General features: G+C 42.5%; 1 protein-coding gene across 2 annotated transcripts in view; it reads right to left on the bottom strand.

Annotated features, from left to right (window-relative positions):
* The window catches only part of SDK2 (sidekick cell adhesion molecule 2), a 451341-nt gene that overhangs the window by 94751 nt on the left and 333502 nt on the right, over window positions 1-23088 (bottom strand). For both annotated transcript variants that reach the window (XM_087710186.1, XM_087710187.1), the window contains exons 4-5: window positions 16436-16583; window positions 4328-4461 (exon numbers count right to left, since the gene is read on the bottom strand). In XM_087710186.1, coding sequence (XP_087566312.1) covers window positions 4328-4461; window positions 16436-16583 — 282 coding nt within the window. The remainder of the gene's footprint in view (window positions 1-4327; window positions 4462-16435; window positions 16584-23088) is intronic.

Raw genomic sequence — 23088 nt, 5'->3', positions numbered from 1 at the left:
TTTATATATGAAAAATGCTCATTATATATACTTCTTAATTCATATTTTGGAACTGATTTTCATTGTATAGAAAAGCTTTACCACTCCTCCTGAACATTTCCATCTCACATAGCTAGTCTACCTATAAGGTTTCCAGATTCAGCACCATGCCACACCACCGCTGTTGTATATTCCTAACATTCTTCTTTTCATGACTGTGTGACATGTAGCACCATCAACTAGTCCTCCTACAAGCTTTGATTCTGTCTGTCCCAAATATTCTTGCAGCCATCTTGCAGGAATGTCCGATGCATCCAAGATTTACCGTGAAATGTCCAAGTGTATACCTGTGCATTGATTAGGTGGGAGCTCAGAAAATAGATACTATTATTGGTTGCAATTCTATTCTAATTGAACTTCTTCCAACTTCCCACAACTTGACTTCCAGAGGTTGTAGCTAGCAATAGCACTACACTTACCATATTTTTTGGAATATAAGACACACTCCCCCCCAAAAGAGGGTGAAAATTTGGGTCCATCTTATACACCAAATGTAGTCCCACCCACCTGCCAGCCCCCACCCTTTGGCCTCTGCCTCCCAGCAATTTGCCTCTTTGCAGCAAACAGCAAATAGCCTGTTTCAGTTTTAGCACAGCTGGATTAGCACAAGCAGCTGATTGCCGGTTGGATCAGCCTCCCGACCATCAGCTGTTTTAGGCTGCAAGGATTGCCATTGGCCATTGCCACCTCTGTGTGCCCTGTTTTTGGCCTCTACGTGCCCCATTTTCTGCCCATTATGATCCCCGCTGCCCGGAACAGGTGGAAAATGGGGCATGCAGAGGCTGAAATTGGGATGTGCGGGGGCTGAAAATGGGACATGCGGAGGCGGCAATAGGCTATGGCAATCCCTGCAGCCTGAAACAGCCGATTGTTGGGAGGCCGATCCAACTGGCAACCAGCTGTTTGTGCTAATCAGGCTATGCTGAAATTGAAACACGCTATTTGCTGCAAGGAGGCAAGTTGCTTGGAGGCAGAGGCAGATTTTTTTTATTGTTTTCCTCCCCAAAAGCTAGGTGCGTGTTATACTTCGGAGTGTTGTATACTCAGAAAAATACGGTATGTACTGCCACATAATGCTTTACAGCCCTCTCTATGTGGTTTACAAATGTCAGCATATTGTTCCCAAAAATCTGGGTCCTTATTTTACGGACCTTGGCAGGATGGAAGGCTGAGTCAGCCTTGAGCCTGGAATCGAACTGCATTACTGCATTCTAACCACTGCCCCACCATGGCTCTTGCTATAACATATTGGGAAGATATCAAGTGGGAATGCATTTGGAAAGATCATTTAGAAAGATTGGTTTGCAGTATGTAGGGAATGACAGGTGAAATCTCACAGGAGAGAAGGGAAGTAATGTTCCACCAAGCTTTTTCCTTAAGGCTGGTTGAAACAGGATGTGGTTTGACTGTGCAAACAGAAATCACTGCAGATTGAACTGCACTGCTTAAGAAGCTTATCTTGTTCTACCTGATTACTATTTATTTCTCTCTTTTGACCCAACCTTCTTTCTTAGATGATAGTTACATGGTCCAAGACTGCTCACCCATTGAGCCACTGTAGCAACGTACACTTAATAGAGACAAGAAACACCAGCTACAAACCCTGTATCTCATTTACCCAATTATCTCTACTTCTTCTCTTTTTTCTTCTCCTGTTTTGCTGCCCTGTTCTGACTTTTCCTTCCTGATGGTGAGCAGAGAGATCCTATTTCCCTTCTTAAAACTCCCATTCAGAAGAATAAAACTGCAAAGAAGCAGAAAGCATGCAGCAGAAGGCGATATGACTTCTCGCGTTTCAAGTGCCGCTGAAGGGTGCTGACTGTTCTGCATGCCGCTTTTGAGTCACATTAAACACCTGAAATGTGTGAGTGAGAGTGGCACTTCCAGGAGGGGGCAAGGAGAAGGCATCAGACTTTGTTGGAGACCGGTTTGCCCATTCGCTTAAGTGATGGAGCACAGGCAAGCTCTCCCATCAAAGTCAGCAAGCTGAGGGTGTCTTGCAGGGCAGGACGTTCACTTCCACCATGCAGCTTGGAGAGCCGAAATCTTTGAAAACAACATTAAGATTCCATACCTACCTTCCCCATAACCTTCTGCTAAATCCTGCCACCTGCTGTGATCTGTAGCTGGGCACCGACAATTGGCATTGGAAAGGAAAGGAGGGGAAGAGAGAAGGCAGCAGCAAGAGAAGCTGCAACAGGGTAAGTGCATAAAATAAAATAATTGCTGTGGTAACTCCCCGCAACCCCTGCTCCTCCAGTTCTTGACTACAATTGCAAGTTGCTGATATAGCTGAATCCATAAAGGCATGCACTATGGTGTTTATTGCACTCTGAGGTACAGCTCTTCAAATTAATGGGGCAAAGAGGGGAAAAGGGATATAAAGTCAAATCTGGGAGACATAAAACAGCTGTGAAATAAACAGCATCCAGGGGGAAAGAGGATTCACACGTCCTGGGAGAATTCCCTTCAGAGACCTTACAGAGACGATAGCCATGCAGATTCCCAGGCTCTGTTCTGCAGTCAAGCCCTCTGCTACCAAGAAAGCCGATGCAGGGATAGGAATGGGGGCCTAAGCGGGTGATGTAATGAAAGCCTCCTAGCTCTCGTACATATTATGGCCCCTAGTGTCTAAATAAATTCAGAGCCCCGTAGAAATGTTTAGTCAGCACCAGCCGCTTTGCCAGAGATTTACTGCAAATTAAATCTGGGCTCAAGCCAGCAGAAGCATCAGAGAAGCCAGGTGCAAGAGACAATGGTGACAAAACTGAGCTTTAGGGACCATTGGTTCACCAGGAAATAAGCAAGGCATAAACTTCAGCCCTCCTCCCACTTAGCTGCAGCACTTAGGTTTAAAGTAATTCCCACTGTGCTGGCCTCTTGAAACAGTGTGGCTGGCATTTATTCGGGCGGCCCTTCCAGATCTTTCAAATGACAAGGGATCCGGGCTGCAATTTTATACACATTTTCGCTTCTTGCAGAAAGCACAATGACAACGAACAATTGCACCGTCAAATGCAGGAAGCGTCTCAAAGTTCTAGGACATGTCGCAGCAAGGTATAGTCCATCAATCATGCAGCCCTCATATTTGCTTTGAGGATTTATTGTCAATGCAATGACCTCTTTGGTGCTCTGACTTCTGTTGCTTTCCAACACACTCTGCCCATCACCTATGACAGTTTAAAAACAAAACAAAACATGGAGGAAAGACTCTGCATAAGGTTTCTTCTCCAACAGCTCCTCAAATAATTGTTTAGCCAGCTGTTGGGAACTGACTGTGTTGGGGAAGAAGACAAAGCTGTCTCCAGCCATCTCTCTTCCGCAACACAATTTTCACCAGGATCACTTAAAAGATGGCCAACCACTCAAGGTTGCCAATTCCTTTGTAGCTTTGTGTTGTGTGCATCAATGTGGTCTCTGCAAGGTGCAGGACTGTCAAACTCTCTCTGATTCTTCCTGGGAAGGACAGGACCTTCATCTATAATACTCAGAAGCTGATATCTCGATCACTCAGCTGTCCCCCCATCTGGAAAAGTTGTATTTCTCTATCAGCAGATTGTGACAACATTCACAAGCATGCTAAAGTAAATTAAAGTCCTAGCTTCACTTGAATGGGCCCGAGCATGACCTACTAGCTGCTTCATATAGAAAACTAGCTGATAATCCGGTATTGCCCGGGTATTTATTTATAGGGGGGAAATGTCCGGAGCAAATGTAATTTCTAATGTTGGATTTTCCCCCTTACCAGAGGAGCCCCCTTGTGGAGTACTGTGAAGCCGTTATCATGGCAACTCCAGTGCACTGTACAATAGAAGCCATTTTACGGCAGTAGAAGCCATTTTAAGGCACAACAGGCTGTATCTTAATAGAACACACACACCAAGGGACATCTGTGTACCAAGTTTGGTTGAAATTGCTCGAGGCATTCCAGAGTTATGCTGGAACACACATACGTTTAGATAGGTAGACAGACAGACAGACACACAGACAGACAGACAGATAATATGGGTCTAGCCGGGATGAATGATGTTGGTTTTTAAGGCAATAACAATAACACTGTTATATGTGTTCCACCGCAAATGTTGATAAATAGCTCGATGTTATAGTTTGCTCTCCCACTGCAAAGAAGCATTGGCACACATGGAGCAGGTCCATGATTTTTCTCCTGCATCAACTGAATTGATATCTACCAGACTGCTGCTAAAAAGACAGATGAACCTTTTCAGAGAACCAGTCAGCTGAAATCCAAAAGCCCTTTCCCCACTTTTCACCCCAAAATATCACTTACTCTCCACAGTGAGCATGATGGGCTGGCTGGTTTTATTGTCTCCATTCTTGTCATTTACAGCTTGCACATAGTACCTTCCAGCATCAGGGGCTACTGTTGACAAGATCACCAGTGTGTTCTCCAGCGTGATGGCTCTGGATGGAGAAAAAAAGTAGATTTAGCACTTTCCTGTTATCAGGGATAAACGGTTCTAAGTTATGTTGTTAAAAGTGTTTGCACTTTCCTGTTCATCCTTATGTGAGCTCTCAATCTTTTACTTGTAATAACTAGCCTAGGAAGATACATCTGATTTAAAAGTTTTCAGCAGAGAATATAGCACTTTGCACTTAGACTTCTATACCGCTTCATAGTGCTTTTACAGCCCTCTCTAAGCTGTTTACAGAGTCAGCATATTGCCCCCAACAACCTGGGTCCTCATTTTACCAACCTCAGAAGGATGGTAGGCTGAGTCAGCCTTGACTCAGTCATCTCATATTGCATTACAATCCACTGTGGAATGCTGAATTTGGGTTGTTTCTTTAGGAAGCTGTTGGCTTTCACGTCTTTCCACATTCAGATAAAAGTGACTCCAATCGGTCTCTTTTACTGACTATGTACTTATTGACTCCTTGGTCCAATTTCTGAAAGGTATACAAATCAGTGTTTTCCCCAGGCATTCCAGGAAGCAAACTTTTTGGTTCTGTATTGGCTTTTATTTTTTCACCATCAAAAATAAACAAAAGGGCATTACTGGAATAAAGTAATCTACCACAGAATTACTTGATTATAGGATCAAGATGGGTACGTTTTGCTTCTGAAGTACAGGCATGCTATGTTGTCGAGTTCAAATACTTTTTTAAAAAAAATATTTTTTTTTATTACGTAGACAACACATACACACAACAATGAAAAAAAACACACACACACACACAAAAACCCATCATCACATACAGCATGTTGTTTGGTTACAGGTGTTTTAACATTTATCATTCTTATACATTGATTATTTCATTTAATAGGTTATAATATACAGTTTGGGTTCCTTTGTTTACCATCCCTTCCTCCTGTTGTAACACCACCTTATTTTCCCTTTCTTTTCTCCTTCACTCCCTTCTCTACTTCCTTCCTTCCTCCTCTCCTTTCCCTTCCTTCTTCCTGTACCTTTCTCCTACTCCTGCTCTTCCTCTTCCCCTTCCTACCCTCTCTCCTCCTCTTTCTCTCCTTTCCATCCTCCTCTCCTTACCTCTTTCTTTCCACCCTCTCTACTTCCTTCCTTCCTCCTCTCCTTCCCCTTCCTTCTTCCTGTACCTTTCTCCTACTCCTGCTCTTCCTCTTCCCCTTCCTACCCTCTCTCCTCCTCTTTCTCTCCTTTCCATCCTCCTCTCCTTACCTCTTTCTTTCCACCCTCTCTACTTCCTTCCTTCCTCCTCTCCTTCCCCTTCCTTCTTCCCGTACCTTTCTCCTACTCCTGCTCTTCCTCTTCCCCTTCCTACCCTCTCTCCTCCTCTTTCTCTCCTTTCCATCCTCCTCTCCTTACCTCTTTCTTCTTTCCCCCGTCTTCCTTTCAGGAAGTTCACCAAAATAGCGAGTTCAAATACTATCTACCTACCAACCTACCAACTTATCTGTCTGTCTGTCTGTCTGTCTGTCTGTCTGTCTGTCTGTCTGTCTGTCTGTCTGTCTGTCTGTCTTTCCTTCCATCCATCCATCCATCCATCCATCCATCCATCCATCCATCCATCCATCCATCCATCCTATCTATATCTATCATCTACATCCATCCATATCTGTTGTGGCCCGGCATGAGCCTTTGGAGCTGCCGCCAGACTCCGACAGCGAGGGGTCTTATGAGTCGGCCTTGGAGGAGGTGGAGCACCCTGGCCAGGGTGTCGACTCCAAGCAGGGCGAGAAGAGACTGGTCGGCCACCAGGTGGCGGCAGAGCATTGGATCAAAGGGAATGTTCAGGAAAACATTTGGGAGTTGTTTCAGGATGCATGCAGGCGCAGGGCTACTCGTCATAAAGAACAACGGAGTAACTACAGGAGGTGATTACAAGCAGTTGATGCTGATTAAGATCCTCTCCTGAGTATAAGAGAGACTGTTTGTGCCACACCCTGGTTGCAGGAGTCAACGTTCTCGTTCACGTTCATGATTCAGAGAAACCAACTTGGATAAGTGGTTTGCTGTGAGAAGCTTATTTGAATTGCCTAGGTTCATAGTAATTGTTGCCAGAGAGCTTATCTATTTGTTTATTTTGGCTTGCAGCCAACGAGAGTCTTGCCTGATTAAAAGAAACCTTTTTAGTTACGTGGCTTTTGGCTTTCGCTCCTGGACGGAGAAGGGGGGTCAGAACACATATCTATCTATCTATCTATCTATCTATCTATCTATCTATCTATCTATCTATCTATCTATCTATCTATCTATCTATCTATACGAGAGAGGGACACACACACACACACAGAGATATATACATATTTGTTCCTTTGTGGATTCAAGTTATTAAATGTGCAGTATTTTGCTATAATGAAATTGTACGTCATGCCCCAATCAATATATAGTGTTGAAACTGTGGAAAAAACTAAGCTAAGTTGGAAGGATCACCTGTTTTTTAATCATTAGAGTTTCTACTTGAAACATATGCCATAAACCATAGGATAGAAACTGAAATTACAGAAGAAACAGGAAATCATGCTGCTATTTCAAGTTGGCATTTGTTTTAAGCCTGGAAATTGCATGCATAGCTGCACACATCTGCAGATATGAAATAATGAACATTTCAAATAAATATTATATGATTGTTCAGAGCAGCATAGATATGCATTGAAAAATGGCTTGGGAGGGGGGCGAGATTTGGAAAATATATCCTCCTTTCTCTAATTGCCGTTCTCTAATCTGATATCGAAACACATTGCAAAGAAAATGTATATAATCACTTACACAACTTTAAACTCCCTCCCTCCCACCTGTAACAACCTATAAGACCACTAGATTGGAACATTTACAATTAAGTAGGTGCACATAAAACACAATAATTAAAAGGCTGCTATATAAGTTACCTATGGAGAAATGGGAACAATGAGGGAAATAGCATCTGGAGAATGATTTGTGGTATGCATTTTTGCCACATAAACATATAAAATGTCACAACATTAGGATAACAGAGTACAGATCCTTGACTTATGACCACCATTGGGATTGGCATTTAAATCATTAAGCCATGTGGTTGTTAAGTGAATAATAATGTAACTGGATCCTATTTTATGACTATTTTTATTGTGGTCATTGAGTGAACCAAGCAGATTTTAACTCAATCTGGCTTCCATAATTGATGTTGCGTGTTGGAAAATGGCTGGAAAAGTCATTTGTCATTTATTTGTCATTTATTAAAATTTATAGGCCGCCCTTTTCCCTGAGGGGACTCAGGGCGGCTTACAATCACAAGGGAGGGGGGTCATGTGATTGTACAAAATCATGCAGTCATGTGACTGCAACCAGTTGTAAATGTGAGCTGGTTGCCAAGTGCCTGAATTGCGATCAGTTGACCATGGGGGTTGTGCAATGGCTGTTAAGTTTGAGGACAGGTTGTAAATAATTTTTCCCCAACTTGTGACTTTGAACCATCATTAAATAAACTGTTGTAAATCAAGGACTAGCTATACTAATGATGATACTGAAGTCATCTCTTTCTCTCTCTCTCTCTCTCACACACACACATGAGCATCCTTCTCAATTAGGCTGTCAGTTACTACACTGTGTGTGTATGTATGTGTGTGTATGTGTGTATTCACACATACATACACCATATATGAAACTTACAGTTGGTTTCTGAAGATTAGCTGACTGCAATGCATAAACTAAACATTTGCAAAATAGTGAAACTGCTTTCACCTTGAATGAAAAGCAATTAAAATATATTTCCCATTTCCTTTGCCTGTCTTTAAATTATCTTGGTAGCTATACACTCGAGAGAGAGAACAGGTTGGATGTTCATAGATTAATAGTTTTCTTTTTCTTTTTGAAGAATGATCTAATCTTCTGGAACTATAAAATCTTCTGGGGGAGGGGAATTACAATATATTTTACCATTATATTTGCTATGAAAGAACTCTTCAAAACTGCCTTCACAAATGGAAAATCACTCAGATCATTCCTTGTATAATAGAGGTTACACACGTGTTTTCACAGCCGTGTGTTTGTGTATGTGAGAGAAACTTAGCACCGGGGTAAGTGTTGACTCTAAAGTGGAAAAAATATTCTTTTGGATATATTTTTTTAAAGAATATGGGCGTTTCTACTATCTGTACAAATAAAAGATGTGTACATTTGCGCCCCCAGGAAGTTAATTTTTTAAATGGAATTGAATAAATACTCTCCTTACGATATTTGTGTGTTTGTATGAGATGAAGTCAGTTCTCACTTCTCCTGCCCCTTGCTAGAACCTGCACAAGTTTGTTACATATGTGATTATTCCAGATTTATTGCCTTAGCTCTATGCTAAACACAAACTGAAGAGACCCTCCAAACATTCTAGTTCCAGTTTCTTTGCAATGTCTGTTAGGAATATAATCTAACGGTTGGGTTGGCAATATATAAATCATATAGCAATCCTGTACCTGTTTCTTTAAATCATACTGTAAAATGTGATTGGTTGCTGTTTTCCTCAATCAGCCATAAGAGGGAGCCAGAATGACTGTTAGCTCTCTGTTCGTTAGATGCTGAGCCATAAGCCTGGGGAACTCAATTGCCAGCTCGGCTACTGACTCGAGGAGTGAGGGGAGGGCTGTTGCAACGCTGTTGGGAGGCAGGTACATTAACAACAAGCCCACTTGACCCGCGAGGTCCAACTTCACCAGCAAGGACTCACACCCGACAAGCTCCGGAGCAGGGATCCTACGAGGAGCTAGAGACTATCGGATAACAATAGCCACACCCCCACCCCTTCTCTGGGGTCGCAGCTGATGAAGCACCTGAAAACCCCCTGGGCACATCTCAGTGAGGGGGACTCCTCCCTCCGGGCCCAGCCAAGTTTCAGTAATACATGCCAGGTCTGCCCCCTCGTCTAAAATTAGGTCACGGATGAGGGGAGCCTTGTGAACTACAGACCTGGCATTTAGCGACAGCAGCCTGAGACCAGGGTCCTGATTACTCACGCCATCTGGCCTTGGAGTGGGACTAATAGGGCCGGAAGGAGGGATCTCTGTGATGTAGCGAACCCTCCTTCCCCGGTAATGGCTAGCCCTAAAGTCCCCGCCATATCTGCCCCTCCCTGTTAAGACCATAATGTTCCGGCCCACTCCCATATCCGTGGTCCCTCCACCCACCCCCGTAGCCCTCGCATTCCCCGGCAGGCCCTTCGAATCAATCATCCTGAGATTGGGAATGGCCCAGATCCCCCCAACACTTCTGCAGAGCACTCAGTGTGGGGGAACCCGGTTCCAATCCCAATCCTCACATACACACCCAAGCGCTCGCTCACTCAAACCCCCACAAGAAATTTAAAAAGTTACAACAATATAATATGAACAAAGGGATTACATTAAGTTAAAAAGGTGGGATCATTCACTCACAGTCACACACATTCACACTACATACAAGAGAAATTGCGCAGATATTAAAAAGATGTTAAAGCTAGGTGAGTAGATCCTTACGTAGAAACGTAAGTACATGGAACGAGGCACAATAGGCCAGTCAAGGCCGGCGAAATATAAGGGAGATACTAAAATAAAGTTCCTGAGATGGTAATGGTAATGGCCGGTGATGGTCGTAATAGTGGTCATAGTCCGGGAACAAAGATATAAAACTAGGAGTCCAACAGGCCAGGTCCATAAAAATGAACTGGGGGAGCCAGCTAACATAGGTAATAAAGGTGGAATACCGCAAATACCTCCAAGCGACCACAGTCCACAGCGTCATAGTAAAGAGTTGGCCAATTCTTTCTCTTCTATTCAGCTGTCTCCAAGTACTGCCTGGACATTTTTGTTTTTTTTATCAACAGTTGTTAAATCTGAGATGTTATTTGGCAGTTGTTCACCTGTTTGAATTCTAAAATCCCAGAGCACTTTAACTTCTTCATTTTCTATTACTTTGTCTGCTTTGTGGTCACACCTGTTCTTGTTTGCGGACAAACGGCATTTCTTGCAAATATTCCAATGCATCATTGTTCCTACTTTGTCATGCTGTTACTCTGTCATCTTCTTGCAGCAACTAACTACATATTTCACCGTTTCTTCAGATTCTTTGCAGAGGTGGCATTTGCTATCTGCTGCTGTCTTCCCAATTCGAGCTTTGTATGCATTTGTTCTTAAGGCTTGATCTTGTGGATCTAGAATTAGCCCCACCCCATCTCCTTTTCTTAATGTTCCTGTTCTTAAATTAAAGGTAAAGGTTCCCCTCACACATATGTGCTAGGTGTTTCTGACTCTAGGGGGTGGTGCTCATCTCTGTTTCAAAGCCGAAGACCCAGTGCTGTTTGAAGGCGTCTCCGTGGTTATGTGGCTGGCATGACCAAATGCCGAAGGTGCACAGAATGCTGTTACCTTCCCACCAAAGTGGTTCCTATTTTTCTACTTGCATTTTTACATGCTTTTGAACTGTTAGATTGGCAGAAGCTGGGACAAGTAACAGGAGCTCACTCTGTTATGTGGCACCAGGGATCGAACCGCCGACCTTTCAGATCAACGTTCAGCATCTTAGCACTGAGCCAGCGCATCCCTTCCTGTTCTGAGCTATTGCAAAATCTTATCTGCTTTTCCTGTTATTACTACTGTTTACTACTATTAACACTAAAATGCTAGTGTATTATTTAAACACAAAGTTACAAGGCAGTAAGAAAAGAGGATGGAAATTATGAGCAAACAATAAAATATTTGCAGTGAACATAATATGCCACATTTAAATACTTTAGTAAGTAATATGAACTAGTTTTGAGGGTCCATTATTATAAATGAATGAATATTTACACCTACACATGAGGACCTCATGCCAGTGCAATAGGATACAATTTGCTAGTTTCTGGGCAAGGTCTCTTTACTTTGTACATATTTTCATTTTGTATTTTATATTTTAATTTGTATGTCATATAGTAAGACTTATTTTAACTGTGATGCTTCTGACAAGAGTAAGCAAACAATGAATTAATGCCAGAGAATTAAATCAGTTGTAACTTTATCATGTGAACTTATGGTTTAATCTATTGTTTCCAAATAGAGTCTTTTAAACAGCTTACAAATATGGGAATACGATAATAGCAAAAAAAAAAAATCATGCAAACGACAAATGCAACAAAACTACATAAAAGATTAACGATGGCAAGCAAGATAATAATTATGTGTGCTAATGCAAGAGTATCTTCAAAATAGATTTAAGAAAGTGCTTGTTCGGATCTCCCTTTCATCATGAAATCCAAAATCTGGATGTTGTTAATTGTGGGAAAAGCTGTGGCAGGGGATCACAACACTAAAACTAATTTATTTTTTCAGAAATGTATTGATATATTTGCATTCATAAGGCTATCCAACTCTAACAGACTCTGGGTGGCATACAGTAAAAGCAATAATAAAATACAAATTAAAAACCTCAAAATGTTTGGAAGAAAACAACCAATCTAAATTTTAAAATATCCAGGGCCCATTGCTCTCTCTAAACTAAGGCCTTTTGGGAAAAGCCATGTTTTCACGGTTTTTTTTTTAATGCAGTCAGGGTGGGAGTCAGATGAATCCCAGTGGGGAAATATTAAGGGAGTTCAGCTAATTAAGAACTCTGCTTGTATATTGTTTTGAAACTATATGGAAGTAAATATGCTGAGCATTGTGCCTTCATAAAAATAAGCTGTGGAATATAGGATGTGGTCATTTATCTGTCTATATACTGTATATCGCTCTCAAGTAATTGAGAGCTCTCTATGAACCAAGTAATGTATGCAAAGTTCTAAATTCACTAGATACAAATTGCTTATTCAGACACACTCAGTTGGCAATGTTGAGAAGATCTGATCACATATTTCTTGTTTCTACTTCTCGTTAGGAAGTAATTTTGGGTGGGAAACAATACATTGCACTCTTCCAAGACTGTGATAACCACGATCTAAGTGTTCACACATTCAGAACCACCCAATATCACTCACTGAATTGCCTCTTGGAATTCTCATACCCCTGGAGAAATATGTCATTAATTGTAAGTTATTCTATATTCTTCATTTCTTCAATGTCTTGAAACCACTACCAATAGTAATAAAAGTACTATTTCTACTATGTGGGGGAAACTCAGGATCATTCTCCCATTACACATGCACGAGAGATAGAGCTAAGATGTACTTGCCTGACTAGTAGAGATTACAAAGAAACATTTTTGCATATATCTGTAATTGGAGCTTTCACTTTGGCTCCTGAAAGATAGTTGGGTAGATCACACAAAACATGATATCAAGGTAGGTGAAGACGGAGTCAAAGTGTTAATTGCAGAGCTGCTATTTTGGTGAACGATTCCGCAGCCACAAAGAAAGAAGCACGTTTCCATCAGCAACATTTTAAAAATGAATCAGCTTTTATTGTGTTTGGGAGACATAGCTTATAAACAAATTAGTCCAGAATTACAACAGCAATCTTTCTGATGTTTTGCCTTGAGAATGTCTTAATGAGGCATTCTCATAGCTTATGGAGGCAATTTTATATAGTTCTTTTCTACATTCCATTCACACTAGTTGCTCTGTGCCAGGCAACTCAGCACTCCTTTCACTACAGTGAAGTAGGGTCCACGTTCATACTGGCTGCTCTAATGAGCATTCTAAGAAACTCCTCGGAGAAAGGAACCCACTGGAAATGGGTATAATACACTTATACACTGCTAGGAATAGCCTATGTGAGAGAACTGAGCAATCTCAGGGGCCAATGGATAAGCATATGAAGAACGGTTGCAGGGCTTAGTCTAGAGAAAAGAAGAACTAGGGGTGACATGAGAGCAGTGTTCCAGTATTTGAGGGGCTGCCACAAAGAAGAGGGGGTCAGCTTATTTTCCAAAACACCAGAAGGCAAGACAAGAAACCATGGATGGAAACTAATCAAGGAGAGATACAACCTGGAATTAAGGAGAGGCTTCCTAACAGTGAGAATAATTAACCAGTGGAACGGCTTGCCTTTAGACATTGTGGGTGCTTCATCACTGGAGGCTTTTAAGAAGAGACTGCAGAGCCACTTGCCTGAAATGGTATCGGATCTCTTGTTTGAGCAGGTGGTTGGACTAGAACAGTGTTTCTCAACCTTGGCAACTTGAAGATGTCCGGACTTCAACTCCCAGAATTCCCCAGCCAGCGAATGCTGGCTGGGGAATTCTGGGAGTTGAAGTCCGGACATCTTCAAGTTGTTAAGGTTGAGAAACACTGGACTAGAAGGTTGGACCTTCAAGATCCCTTCCAGCTCTATTCTGAGTGATTGATTGATTGATTGATTGATTGATTGAAGTCTGTGAAGGATTCCATGGAACAAGTATGGAGAGATGCTGCTCATAAGAATAAAGTTCTATTCTCTATCTGCCCAAGATGCATAATTATTCACATTTTGTGAAATGAATACAGTAAACGAATGTACAATTTTCTCAATGTCATATTTTCCTTATATGTGGATTAGTGTTACTGGCTTCCATACCCTTTTCCTTCATACCCTTTACGTGAGTAATGTCTGCGAGCATATAAAAAGTTAGGTAGCTGCTAGGAAAACTTCCCCTTTTAAAAAAATATTGTTGCTGCTAGGGCAGTGATGGCTAACCTTCGTCGCCGCGTGCTGAAAGCATGCACACACAAACCCATAATGCAATGCGTGCATGATGCCCCCTGTGTGCCCCGTCCATGCACGTGTGTCCCCCTGCATCTGCCATGCCCTGCATGCATGCGCAACCTCCTGCATGCGCCACAACACATGAGCATGTGACCCTTGTGCATGCCTGCGTGACCTCCCTGCGCACACCCCGCCACCTGCGCATGTGCAGCAGACACCCCAAAACCAGCTGACAGGAGGGAGGTGCACACACATGCACGGTGGAACTGAGCTGGGGCAATAACTCGTGCGTACCACTTGTGGCACACTTGCCATAGATTCGGCATCATGGTGCTAGGGTATTGCTGCATCTCACTATGAATGTTTATGTCTAGGTTGAGGGCCTTGGCAATCTCTCCCCTTCTTTCCTGAATCAAAACATTACAGCTTGTACGAAGGAGCAGATGCCCCTCCTTACAACTCTCCCCGCCCTCCCCGCTCTCTTGCTTAAATTCATTTTCTCCATGATAAACAAAGCCATTAGTTTATCAAGTCTATCTCCAGATTTTAATGATGAGCCTAAGACATCTGTTAAACATCTTTAATGTTAGTTTAACAAGAGCACATTCGGCTGCTTTCCCTCACATTTTCTCCATTAAAACTAGACGTGACAAGGATGCCATCAGATAAACAGGGCAGCTAATGGGTCTGCCTCATGACTTTCCATTGGGGATGAAGGTTACTTTTTTTAATGGCCATGTTCTGGGTCTCGTTTAGAAATGTATCTCGTGACTAGAGGACTTCATCTTGGTCTACAATAGTCTGATTTGCTGCACATGTTGCCAGATCGTATTCCCCCCCCCTTGATTAGTTTACCAGCCAAATCGTATTTCTAACTATAATCAGACTGCTCACACACCCTCACCTCATGTTTCATCTACCAAGATTTCAGCATCGGGTTCTAGACCCCCTGTAGATGTTTCTGGATGTGAGAGTATTAAGTCCCTTCAATAACCATCAGGGTTCTTGGAAGAAACACAACAGCTGGGTAGAGCAACCTAATGAGGAGGAGGTGAGAAAGACATTCCGGTGCTTGCCAAGAGAGCAAGGATACCGAGCGGGAAACACTGAGTTTAAAATGCAATATATGAGTAAGTTATTACACCTTTAGTATTTATTCTTTTTTGCCCACATTCACTACTTTGTTCTCCTTTTTTTATTGACTTTGGAGAATGGGGGTAGAGTTCATTTACATACTAATGGTGATACAAACTGTTTCCATTAACAATATAAATACAGGCAGTCCTCTACTTACAACCATGATTGAGCCCAAAATTTAGGTTGCTAAGTGAAACATACGTTAAATGAGTTTTGCCCCATGTTATGACCTTTCTCGCCACAGTTGTTAAGGGAGTCCCTGCAGTTGTTAAATTAGTAACCCGGATGTTCAGTAAATCTGATTTCTCCATTGACTTTTGTTGTCCGAAGTTCCCAAAAGGGGATACATGACATCCGGAACACTGCAACTGTCATAAATATGAGTTGTTTGCCAAGAGTATGAATTTTGATCATGCGGCCACAGGGATGATTCAGCGGTCGCAAGTATGAAAAATAGTGATAAGTCACTTTTTTCAGTGCCGTTTGAACTTTGAACAGTCACTAAATGAACTGTTGTAAGTCAAGGACTACCTGTAGTCACCTTCCATGTCAAAGTCCCACTCATTGGGGTATGAATATAAGAATCATCACTTGTCATCATCTGGAACAATAATGTCTGGTGGTATATTTAAAGAAAATAGAAAGCTATGGCTGTTTCAGCCAAGCCACCCAAATGGAACCGGTGGGTAGGTTAGCAAGGGATGAAAGGCAACCTTCCCAGGTGGAAAGGTAAGTGAGATCAGGTATAAAGAGTTCTAAAAATTGCCAAAGGTGGCATTTGAACCGTGGTGACACAGTGATAAGAGTGCAGTACTGCAGGCTACTTCTGCTGACTGCCAGCTGCCTGCAAGTTGGCAGTTCAAATCTCATCAGGCTCAAGGTTGACTCAGCCTTCCATCCTTCCAAGGTGGGTAAAATGAGGACTCAGATTGTTGGGGGCAATATGCTATCTCTGTAAATTGCTTAGAGAGGTCTGTAAAGCACTGTAAAGTGGTATATAAGTCTAAGTGCTATTGCTATTGTTGCAGGACCACTTCTCCTGTCTTTCAAGTGTAGAGGCCTCCATGTTGTCTAGGGCTATTACCAATATTGGCTAACCACCTTGAAAGATTCTACTCCAAAGAAAAGCGAGCGGTATCCAGCCATCCTGTGAAATATCTTTTACCTCAATATTTTTCATACTGTAGAATGTGGGGGGGTTTTTTTTGGTTCATTACTCACATGCGACTGCTGGGAGGGATTTTGCGCCCATCGCGGAACCACGTGACCTGCGGACGAGGGAAACTGGCAATGCGGGGAGCACGGATGACGGCCGCTTCACCATGGGAGACACTCTGCTGCTTCTCTTTTTCTTCAAAGCTTCCCATGTCTGGTCAAGGTGCGTGTTGGGAGAGTAGAGAGAAAAACAGCAGTAAACAGGTATGAACCACCAAGATATGATATCGTGAGGTAAGCCACTGCCCTAAAGTGTGCGTGCGTTTGTGTACCCCCATGATATCCACCTTGGTAAAGGAACTAAGAAGAAGTGGAAAATAATAAGATGCTGCATTTAAAAGCACTTAAGATTCTACCTGTTCTACCTTTCACATTTTGAGCATGCCGGCATTTATGTACAGATAGTCCTCAATGTGCAACCACAATTGAGTCCAAAATTTATGTTGCAAACTGAGAAATGTGTTAAGTGAGTTTTGCTCTGTTTTATACGACTTTCCTTGCCATGTTTGTTAAGTGAATAATTGCAGTTGTTAAATTTGTAACACAGTTGTTAAGTGAATGCGGTTTCCCCATTGACCTTGCTTGTCAGAAGGAGATCACATGACCCCAGGACCCTGCACCAGTGATAAATGTGAGTCAGTTGCCAAGCATCCGAATGTAAATCACGTGACCATGGGGATGCTGCAAAGTGTGAAAAATGTTCAAACAGGCAACAATTCAGAGTGGGGAACACCTAAATCATGCACAAATTATGTTGAACAATTCTGAAAGCACCTGATCATCGCTATCCAGCAGCTTACTCATAATTTGTTTTTAGTTGTCTGCCTGAATCCAGGCATCCTGATGCGTCAGAACTGTACTAAATTACTCAATAAAGTTTACATTTCACTATCCGTCTTTCTTTGGATCCTCAGTTTTATCATGATTATTCTCAGAGAATCACTAATGCCGCTGTAGAAAGTTATTGGCATAATCAAACCCAACATTTTTAGCCTTTGGAGTGGGGGCAGTGGCTTGTTTATTTTACACTAGCCGATAACCCGGAGTTGCCTGGGTATTTATTTATAGGGGGGAAATGTCTGGACCAAACATAATTTCTAATGTTGGATTTTCCCCCTTACCAGAGGGAGCCCCCTTGTGGAGTACTGTGAAGCTATCACCATGGCAACTCCACTGCGCTGCACAGTAGAAGTCATTTTACGGCAGTACAGTAGAAGCCATTTTAAGGCACAACAGGCTGTATCTTAACAGAACACACACCCTGAGAGGTTTTAGGGGTGTCTTACACCCACAATAATTCTTTCCAGAGAGTAAGTTATTTGTGTACCAAGTTTGGTTGAAATTGCTTGAGGCGTTCCAGAGTTATGCTGGAACACACACACACGCACACACACACAAATATATATATAAAGATAAAATAGATGCAAAACTTAATTCAACTACATTTGAATTGTTAAAAAAAAGATGCATTGGGAGGCACCATAATATTTCTCTTAGGGCTGCATGCAGTTTCTGGGCTGCCAATTACCCACCCCATTCCAGGCAAGAATACCCCAGAAGGTGCCCTTTGTATGTTCTTTTAGGAAAGGGACAAAAGTGGCTAGAAAACCTGAAGTTCCAATTTTTCACAGCTAACAAAACCCAAACACCCAGGACATTCCTACCCTTGGAACCCCGACAGATCGCTCAGCCTTTTCTTTATATGGCAAATGGCTTTGTGTAGTGCTTTGATGGGGGCAATGGACTGCTAAGTGCCAAAACATCCATGTCTTGTACAAGGTATGAAAGGGTATCCATATAAATGACAGTTTTCTCCTTGAAAAATATACGGCAGTAATATGGCAGGACCATTCTTAGTCACTGCATGTGTGTTCTTTGAAAGGTGGCAATTTATATATGTGAATGAGCACCCTTCACAGCTGACACAATAAAACATGCCTTCTATAGCTTCTTGGGGAAAAAAGAATCGTATCGCAAGAAGTGGCCAAAAAGCTGCAGTGAGGGAACAAACTTCTTTAAAACGCAGTTATTAAGATGCCTCTCCAGATTCTTTAGAGCAAAAGCCACACAAATGAATGTTTCACACACTTTACGCTGGCATTGACCTGTGGTTAACAAACTCTCTTTTACAGAAAGACCCAGCAAAACAAAGCCTTGTTCTTCTACATTCAGAGCATTCTCCTCTACTGCTGGTAGACATTTGTTGTGAATCGTGCTTCTTGTATGCCCACTCTCGCTCACCCCTAAAAATGGCCAAATAGTTTTCCGACATGGGTACCTACAGCGGGGTGCCTTTCTTCTCCTCACACAATATAACTGGCAACCTTGTCGCTGAAGGGATGGAGGTCAGGGCCCCCTCATGGCCGCAGCTGTTTGTGGGTAGGAAATTTATAGCACCTTTAATAATAGTACTAATGACAAAACGGAGGTTGGGATGGGGGGGGAAGAGACATTTTATTGACTTGATTTAATTGCTGTAATTAAAAACGTGTAAAGAATCTCTTTTTAACGACGTGGCCATTAGCAACACCACAGCTGCCTGATTAATTTCCTATTAGCTGCCTGATTTGCCATCAACTTTTGGAGAAGGGGGCTGCTTTGGGGTGGCAGAAATGGCAAAATTGGATCAGGAAAGGAGAGCGGGATTTTAAGGCAGGCTCTGTAAGAGCTGGGCCCAGGCCAGCAACCTGCGGCTCTGGAGCTGCATGTGTCTCTGCTGCGGCTCGCTGTCACCGGTCATCTCCACAATTGATAGGACTTTCGGTTAGGACAGGTAGAGGAAAAAGGATGCCATGCTAGGAGGAGACTCTGTGGTGGGGGAAGCGGACTTCTGGTTAGCTCCAGAATTGAATGGGATGTGTGTGTTTCCATTAGGACCTTTGTGGCTCTTTGAGTGTTTAAGGCTGCTGACCCCTGGTCCAGGCTAAGGGTGAAATGTGGAAGTGAAAGCAACCCCTCAGACTTTGTGCCTGGCTGAGGTCCCAGGAATACTGGTTTCTTAAGGCTGTTTTTAACATTTGGAACCCTTTCCCCCAGTTTGTGGAAACTGATTTATGAATGTAAGGTTAGGAGATGCCCATAGATCTGCTTTTTCCCAATATTTGACAGCAATTATTTCCTTTTCCCAATTGCAGGAGAAGGAAAAATATCTTTCTCCTTGACAGAAAGGCAGAGAGTCCTGAAAATTGGCACACTAAATCTTGAGTCTTTGCAGAACGTTTCCACACTAAAAGCCACAAGATGTCCCTTTCCCCGCCAACCCCAGCCAACACTTTACTACTGGCTCTCTTTATTTTAATTTTCTTTTGCACTAGAGATCATTGGCTCATAGATCTTCATTTGGAGAACGCTGATGAAGCACCAAGTCCACTTAGGGTGATTCCCAATTTAGGGCTACATCTAATAAGGAACATCAGGAGGGAAGTTAAGGAGATATCTTTGGAGAGATAAACTTCAGGGCTTTGCAAACATTCAACTTCATTACTTGAAGCTGTGGCAGAACAGCCCTTAAACAACAAAACCATACGCACTGGATAGATAGTCTTTTCTTTAATCAGCTTCTTATAGATGCAAATAACTGAGGATACAAAGGAGAGTAAATGCCACAGTAGCAGTGGTGGGTTACAACCAGTACAACCTAGTACGGGTGTACCGGTGCCTGCCGGGGGCACCGGGTACTGTTCCGGTACGGTGCTCCGCAGGACCCACCTGGCCGCCGTCCTTACCTGTATTTGAGCTTTTCGGGGCTTCTGCGCACATGCACAGAGTGTACGGCACCTGCGTGATGTTCCGCCGAGCAACTGGAGCGTCGCGGAGCATCGCAGGCGGTAAGTATGCATGCGCGCATTGCACACGTTCATGTGGTGGACACTGGGCCCCATTGCACCATACTGGTTGTAACATGATCCGGAACCCACCACTGTACAGTAGGGAAATTGATTCTGCTATCCCCTATCCATGTAGCATAACAGTGCAGCAGCAACTCACTATAATAAGAGGAATGCATTGTCAGAAGACAGCAGCCTTGCTTCTTTATCTTCTTTATTTTGAAGTGTATCAATGAATGTTAATTCCCCATACATTAGTTCTGATTTTTTTTTTCTGAAACAGAATCTTCCTGGTACTTTTGAAGGGACTCCTATTACTGGAATTCTGACTCAGTATTTTGAATTGTTAACAACATAAACTCAGATTACAGGCAGTCCTCGACTTACAATGATTCGCTTAGTGACTATTGAAAGTTATAACGACACTCAAAAAAGTGCCACTTATGACTGCTTTTCACACTTAGGACTGTTGTAGCATTCCCCATGGGCACACAATCAAAATTCAGGTGCTTGGCAATTGTTTCATATTTATGATGGTTGCAGTGTCCTGTGGTCATGTGATCCCCCTTTTGCGGCCTTCTGAAAAAGCAAAGTGAACGGGGAAGGCAGATTCACTTAACCATGTTACTAACTTAACAACTGCAGGGATTTGCTGAACAACTGTGGCGAGAAACGTCGTAAAATGGGGCAAAACTCACTTAAACAATGTCTTGCTTAGTAACAGAAATTTTGGGCTCGATTGTGGTCGTAAATCAAGGACTACCTGTACTAGATTGGGGAAGGCCGTGTTAAGACTTATACATCTTCTTGTGTTCTGAAGCATTGTCCTCCCAATTGCTTCTTATCCCAGATAAAACCCCTCCCCTCTTACTTCCCAGACAGTATACTCTGCAGTGGCAAGGCGTAAGTGTCCCCAGCTCAGACCCCCGTCATAGGTACCAGGGGTCTGATCACCAGATTCTGCTGCCGGCTGAAGCTTGGTCATTAATGTTTCAGGCTTCTTGCCTGCATGTTGGAGAGACTAGATCTGATTTATATGGGCAGCTTATCCCTGCGACAGGCAATGGTGGTGTAATTGTTATAAATGCTGTTTACTTTCCCTGCCTTCCAGAAAGCGTTGTGGAGGAGAATGGCTTGCTTTTGCTAAAAACTATCTGAAGGATTTAACGTTTCAGGAAAAGAGCTTCTCAAACTGGATTTCCACGAACTTTAATGAAATGTGTTATAACAGCATTTCTCAACTTGATGATGTCTAGACTTCAACTCCTAGAATTCCCCAGCCACATCGTCAAGTCGCCCAGGTTGAGAAACACTGTGTTATAATACTAACCTACCCCTTAATCTGCTAACTGCCTCCCACAGCTATTTCGGCCCTTTTATGCTCACTTAGCCATCCAGCTTCTGGGTCTTCTGATGACCCTCAAATCCCCCCCAAGAGCTTTCTTCCTTATAAGAATACCTTAAGGGACAAAAGGTCAAAACTATTACTTGAAAATAGACCAAAAAAAATCAGATTTCACATGCCATTGAATTTTTTTTACAAATAATGATGTGCAATCTGAAAGAGCTTTAAAAAGAGAAGCAACAAATGAAAAAAAAAGGACATTTAAATGTAATCTCTCAGCATGGAAGAAGCAGGCACTGCTTTTGTGATTTGAGGTTTCTACGATGTGACACAACTATCAAAGGTCAGCTTATTGTTGACAGAGGATTAATAAAGTGTGATAAAGCCTGGAAGGTGACTTCTAATATATAGAGCACAGCTACAGAATTTCCTTTCATGATTCCGATATCTAAAAATTTTGCAGTTGGCTGAGCGATGTCCTTTGCAAGTTCCTCTAATCTCGATCTGAAAAAAGGTGAAAGAAGTCCTGGTTTGATGATGTTCTTTTCATATAGTTCATAACTCACACTGTTAAGAGAGAGCCTTTCGGTTAATTTCAGTTTCCCTGCTTTTTTCTCTTCCAGTTTGTTGGTGCGAATTCTATTTTGCATGGCTCAACTGAAGAACTCTTTAGGTAAAAGAAAAGGTTCCCTTCGCACATATGTGCTAGCCATTCCCAACTCTAGGGGGCAGTGCTCATATCCCTTTCAAAGCTGAAGAGCCAGCGCTGCCCAAAGACGTTTCCGTGGTCATGTGGCCGGCATGACTAAACAGCGAAGGCAGATGGAATGCTGTTACCTTCCCACCAAAAGTGGTCCCTATTTTTCTACTTGCATTTTTATGTGCTTTCACTCTGTTGGCAGAAGCTGAGACAAGTAACAGGAGCTCACTCTGTTACGCGGCGCTAGGGATTCGAACTGCTGAATTGCCGACCTTTCTGATCCACAAGCTCAGTGTCTTAGCCACTGAGCCACCACGCCCCTTGAAGAGCTCTTTAGCCCCCAAGCAATTAACTTTGCTTATTAAGGATCATCCAAACGTTGCTCAACTGTTAATCCTGACTTATGGTTCTATTAGTGTCTAAGGATAAATTTTGGTATGTTACCATAGCCATCTTACCTAATGTTTTATCATTGAAAATAGCAAAATTTCCTGACTCTGATGGAGAAGACAATATAGGGGCTGCTTGCAGTCAGAAGGAAATCCAAAGCAACCTCACGATTAACTCGGCAAAGCAACTTTGGGCAAGTGAATGCATTTCTAAACTGTCAAAAAGTTCATAAAATAAAATAATAACATACACGAATGTAATAATAGAAGGCAAACACCCCCCCCCCAAGTAGAGAACACAAAATTGCAACTGAGGTTATCCCTTTATCCTGCATTGTTTTAGGAACGATTCTTTTGCGAAAATATTTTCAAATTCACAGAATCAAAGCCCATGTTTG

This window comes from Thamnophis sirtalis, unplaced genomic scaffold (genome assembly GCF_051295495.1).
Source record: "Thamnophis sirtalis isolate CommonGarterSnake01/CBP01778 unplaced genomic scaffold, rThaSir2_p1.2 scaffold_3, whole genome shotgun sequence".
NCBI classification, from domain to species: domain Eukaryota; kingdom Metazoa; phylum Chordata; class Lepidosauria; order Squamata; family Natricidae; genus Thamnophis; species Thamnophis sirtalis.
The sequence above is the reverse complement of the archived record's forward strand: the minus strand, read 5'-3'. Positions and strand labels throughout refer to the sequence as shown.